This window comes from Staurois parvus, unplaced genomic scaffold (genome assembly GCF_062004578.1).
Source record: "Staurois parvus isolate SC_StPar_1 unplaced genomic scaffold, SC_StPar_1.0 ptg000137l, whole genome shotgun sequence".
Lineage (NCBI taxonomy): Eukaryota > Metazoa > Chordata > Amphibia > Anura > Ranidae > Staurois > Staurois parvus.
In genome coordinates, this window is record NW_028317933.1 from 16,084,001 (window position 1) to 16,090,000 (window position 6,000).

Below are 6,000 nucleotides of genomic sequence, written 5' to 3' on the forward strand. Positions count from 1 at the left end.
CTTTGACTTATTAAAGAAGAATTTAAGCAATCCAAACAAACAGTATTTATTTTTTTTTTTTTAAGGATTCGCTGCTGAAAGCAATAAATATTACCAATTAAACGAGTATTGCGTTGAATGCAAATGGTTTCCAGCATGCTGATAATTTTCTGTGCAATCTGTTTATAAGCGAGATAAACTGTTCAACCTCAATTGGAGCAGCTAAAGCTGAACTTTAGGGGTAGATAATGGACACAAATTATTGCAGCTCTGTAATCATTACTAAATCATTAAATGTATTTTGTGAACGTAAGCAGTCAGAATAGTTGAATCTGACCTGGTATCTTGCTGTCCCTGTACAGCAGGACTGAAGTGTGATAGGAGGAAGCAGTACACAAAGCCAATCAGTTCATATGCTGTCACGATGCATGCTTTTAGCAGGAGAGAGCAGAGTGACACTTGAGTTGAGCTCATCTCTGGTTGCTTTTCATTTCACAGTCTGGTCACAGGTTGGGATGAGTCTGGTGCAGTCTGGGTTCACAGAAGTGGGCTGATTGATGCGTGTCCTCGGATTGAGGACATCTTGTGGGGGAAAAGAAGGAAATATTTTAACAATCTCCTAATGCTTATTTTGTTTTTGGCTGGAGTTCTTGCTGGAAAATCTGCTTTATCTGGACTTTGATTGTTCCTCTTTTCCAAGTAAAGAGGGAAAACATTATTATTGCTCGTACTTTGATGTATAATCACAAGATGATGAAGTCAGAATTTACCCGTTTCTTCTCAGACAGAATGATTTCAGCTCCATTCACACCCAAGTGTTCTGTGAACATGCATAAAATCTGTGTCATGCTTGTGGTGCCATTCACTGGGAATGGCACTTTAAATGTAGCAAGCTGATGCGGGAAGCTAAATGCTAAAAAAGTACATGAGCTTCTTCGGCGTGCGTAGGGCAGCCCATGTAAATGAATGGGCTGCCCTATGCATGTAGCACAAAAACCCACATTCACAAGACGCTCGGTATGAACCTAGACTACGGGATTAGGATAGGAGGCAGGGAGGGTTGGGTCACATTTGACATGAAAAAGTGAATTATAAATTTGGCTGCCTTTATCTTTGGATCTTTTGACTGAAGTTAATCTCCTGCTTTATGCTCTGTTTTAAAGGATAGGTTCACATTTGTATAAAAAAAAAAATTTTGTAGGTAAAAAAAAAGTGTGCTATTTATATCTATATATAAATATATATCTATATATATATATATCTCTTTATATATTTTTATATATATATATATATATCTATCTCTTTATATATTTTTATATATATATTTAGATATTTATATATATATATATATATATATTTCTATATATATATTATTTAATTTTTTTTTTTTCTTAAATACTAGGAGCCTGCAAAGCATTGCACCTGCAATCAACAGATTGCAGGCGCAATGCAGGCCTCCTTGCAGACTGTCACTAAGTTGTCTGCTCATACCTTATAGAGACAGGCAGTTACACATTGACAGGAAGCATCAATGAACTACCTAGAGAGCACAACAACAGCCTGGTAGTTCATTGAGAACTACAAGCTGACAGCCACAAAGGCTGTCTGTACATGTAGTTCTCCCATTCACAGAACTCTGCGAATGAATATTGCGGTTTGGTGGATGGAGCCCCATACAGCCACAGTTTGATTAAATTGTGACAGCGAGTGCAGGGAGAAGATCCCCCCACTTGTCACAACAGAGGATGGGGGAGAAGGGGGGTGCAGGAGCTACTGCAATAGTAACAGGGTTACACGTAACGTTACAAAAGGTGTCTTTTCCTTTAAATTGCCCAGGTTTTCTTGAAGACAATTGAGCCTATTGACGTTTGCATTCCTTTTACAGGTTCAAGATCTGGCTGCTGTGTCGCTCCGCAATCCAGTTCGTGTTTTTGTAAATAGTAATACAGATGTGGCCCCATTCCTGCGCCAAGAATTTGTGAGAATCCGACCAAACCGCGAAGGGGATCGGGAAGCCATTGTGTGTGGTAGGTAAAGAACGCAATGAAGTGATCAGTCATTACCCTGCTTTATTACATTTGTTGGACTAAGACAATTTTTTGGAAAGAAAAAATTCTTGAAATTTGATGAGCCATCAGCTGTATGTATTATTGTAGTGAAAATTTACAGCCAACAACTGCAGTAATGTCAACATCCAAAGCTGAGTTTTGCACATGCAGGCGACTCTCTGTCAGTCAGTCAGTAGGCAAACTGCTATTGTTATGTTCTTATAATGGTTTAGTTTGGCCTCATTCACACAGGGCGTACAATATTGTGATTTTTAATTGAAATATATATAATTTATAAATAAAATATTTTAAAATTGATTTTTTAAATTGAATTTGAATTTTATTTTTAACTTAATATTGTGATTTTTTTTTTTGATTTTTTTTTTTATTGGTGATGCATCTGCAGGGTGAGTTTGGGGAAACGCGCACCCACACAGATGTCATATTGGGACACAGTTGCTGTATCCGTGCACTTACTGTGTCCCAGTAGACATCAACGAAACTTCCTGTGTGGGGATGTACGGGCGAACGGTATTTTACGCCCTGTGTGAATAAAGGCCTAATCTTGTCTCCCCTAGGTTCTACATACTCCCTGTTTTGTGTCTGCAGCATTTATCTTAATTACCATTTTCAATATATTCCACACCCTTTTGCTTTTTTTTTTTTTTTCAAATTTAAAAAAAAAAAACTTAATATACTAGTGGTTGCTGCCATGTCAGAAACCAATACAAAATTATTACTATTAATCTACAAAATTGAGGTATTCTAAGTTGCAGTTACCTTTTATTTTAGCTCTCCTGACCCGCACCTTCCACGACCATGTTATGCTCTTTACACAAACCAAGAAACAAGCACACCGAATGCACATCCTATTGGGGCTGATGGGTCTGCGAGTTGGTGAACTTCATGGAAATCTTTCACAGACACAGCGTCTGGAGGCCCTCAGGTAGCAAAATTCTTCCTTTTAAGATATGATCACCAAAACTGATCTTAAAACAACTGGGGAGATGTGGAATTGTTTGCTCTTTACTCCTATTTTGCAGACGATTTAAAGATGAGCAGATCGATATTTTAGTGGCTACAGACGTGGCAGCTCGAGGGTTGGATATTCAAGGAGTTAAAACGGTGAGCTAAATGTAGAGCAACTGCATGATATCTTCAGAATGGTAAAAATGATTCTAAAGCCTGAAGATTTTTAACCTGAAGTGGTGTGTTTTTTTTTTTTTTTTTTTTTTTTTTTTTTACGGAACCTTTACAATCAAAATGACTTTTAGTAATTTAGTGGGGCTTCAAACCTATTTAAAACAAGTGGAATATCCTTTTTAACCACTTCCTGTCTGCTGCTCATATACAGTATCTACATCCTTGGACTAGAGCAGTGATATCTCATCGCTGCATCAATTATTGAGAGATCCATCTTTTTTGGGGGCCAGTGATCTCCTACAAAGTAAAAGTGATAAAAGCAGCTGTACAGCCGCCCGATCAGTTTTACAGGCGCCTTAAGGGGGTCACCCCACCGCCACCTTTAGCAGGCTCTCCCATCTCACCGGGGAGCCCATTACCAATGCTACTGTTCGTATCTGATGCAGTACAAAGAAAGGAGCTTCTGTTGTTCCTCCCCCTCTGTGATGTCAGAAACTGTTAACGGCTTGTAAAGCATCTGATCAAACCGGTCTTGATTTGATCAGATGCTTTGGAGGCAAGAGAAATATATGGGTTCTGATAGACCCATATCTCTTTATAAAGAGGACCTGTCACAGCCCATGCTGGCACAAGTGATGATGTTCATCCCTTGTTATAGCATTAAAGTTTTTTTTTTTTTTTTTTTTAAATTAAAAAGGCATAAAGGTACAGTATAAAAAAAAAAAATTAAAGCACCTTTGTACCTCCCCCCCCCCCTCCCCCCTTGGTCACGCACATGCATATGTAAACAGTGATTGCACCACACGTGAGGTATTGTCGTGCACGTCAAAGTGAGTGCAATAATTTTAGTCCCAGAGCTTCTGTGTAACGCTTAGCTGGTAACCTGTAAAGTCTTTTAAAGCGTCACTTATAGAAATTTTTAGGTACCGTAGTTTGTCACCGTTCCACGGCGACAAAGTACATGACATGTTTGGTTTACTTGGCATAATATCTATTTTTATATTTCACAAAAAATTGGGTATTATATTGTGTTTTCAGTGCACCGAAATTCACGAAAGTGTATTTTTTTTCCCGAAAATTTGTGTTTGATAAACACAAATATCATGCATAAAAAAAAAATACATTGCGGCAACCATCTTATTCTCCAGGGCCTCTGCTTAATAAAATGTTTGGAGGTTCTAAGTAATTTTTTAGTAAGAAAATGTACATTTTTTTACATATATAAGAGAAATGTCAAAGTGCCCAGATTGGTGGTTAAAGAAAACCTGTACTGAAGGTGCAATGCATCTGTCATTACTGACATCATCTTTGGAAAATACTAGTTCCCAGGCTTTAACAGTCCAATGGCTTCAGTACCTTCCTGTGGGAAGAGGCAATGGACGCTAAAAAGTAATGAAAACCCACTTGAGGTTTTTTTTCCTACAATATCTCATACAACATCTGTTACTTATTCAGGTCATTAATCTAACTATGCCTGCCACAATGAAGCACTACGTTCACAGGGTTGGCCGGACAGCCCGTGCTGGCAAGGCTGGGCGTTCTGTTTCTCTGGTCGGTGAAGAAGAAAGGAAAGTACTGAAGGACATTGTAAAGAAAGCACAGGCCTCCGTGAAGGCCAGAACCCTTCCACAAGGTGAGACTGGCTGGTGAGAGACTTGGTGGGGGGAGACTTGGTGGCGGGCCTTTCAGACATTTCGCCTGAATGATAGAGACTGTTGTAGTATATGTGACCTTGTAGGTATTTCTCATCAGATGTGATCTCTAAATTTCGGGAGAAGATAAAGAACATGGAAAAGGAGATTTATGCAGTGCTACAGCTGGAAAAAGAGGAGAAAGAGATGCAGAAATCCGAGGCTCAGGTGGGAGAAACTTATTTTTACTAATCTGATTTGAGCCAAAATCTAAGCTGTGATCTGTTCTTACTAGATATGAATTATGTTGTTCTCAGCTCTGTGGACTACACACTTCTTCCTCCTATGTTGTGGAGAATGAGGGGGAAGTGTCCAGTAGTCTTTAAGATTCTCCACAACATGGGAGGGAGATGTTTTGTAGTCCTAACACACTTTCTGCCCTAGGGTGACAGTGTTGCTTTTCCATAGGTACAGTATGGTGAGTGTTGTCAACCTACAACAGGAATTGTGTTACTGGCAGGATCACCAGGTAATAATGAAGTGGGAGTCAAAGCCTGACAAAAGAAAACAAATGCAGCCACTACATTGAAGGACTAGAAAGATGCAATATACCACATTTTTGTTCTTGAGTTTAGATACACTTTTAAAGTGGTCGTAAAAGCTGAAGGTTTTTTACCTTCATGCATTCTATGCATGAAGGTAAAAAATCTTGTGTGCAGCAGCTCCCACAGCCCCCTCAATACTTACCTGAGCCTGATTGCGAATGTGAATGACCGCCTCGGCTGCCTCGGGTCCCTGCCTCCTCATTGGCTGAGACCACAAGCGGGAGCTATTGGGCTGCTGTCAATCACAGCCAGTCAGCCAATGAGGAGAGCGAGGGGACAGAGCCAAGCTGTGGTTCCATGTGTGAATTAACACCGGGAGCAGCGGGTGCCCCCATAGCAAGCTGCTTGCTGTGGGGGCACCCGACAGACAAGAAAAGCCAGGAGAGCCTGTGGGGGACTCAGGAAGAGGAGGATCCAGGCTGCTCTGTGCAAAACCACTGCACACAGCCCCCCCCGCCGCCCTGAAAAGGTACCAATCCTTAATGGGGAGCAGGGGAGCAGTCCTAAAAGGGGAAGTTCCGCTTTAAGTGTGTAATTCATACGAACATATGAAAATAGGGTTATTGGCATTTCGCCATTAGAAGAAAAGGAAAA

At 40.2% G+C, this 6,000-nt stretch overlaps 1 protein-coding gene across 1 annotated transcript in view; it reads left to right on the forward strand.

Annotated features, from left to right (window-relative positions):
• Positions 1-6,000, forward strand: part of DDX27 (DEAD-box helicase 27) — a 43,638-nt gene that overhangs the window by 24,150 nt on the left and 13,488 nt on the right. The window contains exons 11-15 of the mRNA XM_089673404.1: positions 1,865-2,006; positions 2,820-2,973; positions 3,071-3,152; positions 4,626-4,803; positions 4,923-5,029. Coding sequence (XP_089529530.1) covers positions 1,865-2,006; positions 2,820-2,973; positions 3,071-3,152; positions 4,626-4,803; positions 4,923-5,029 — 663 coding nt within the window. The remainder of the gene's footprint in view (positions 1-1,864; positions 2,007-2,819; positions 2,974-3,070; positions 3,153-4,625; positions 4,804-4,922; positions 5,030-6,000) is intronic.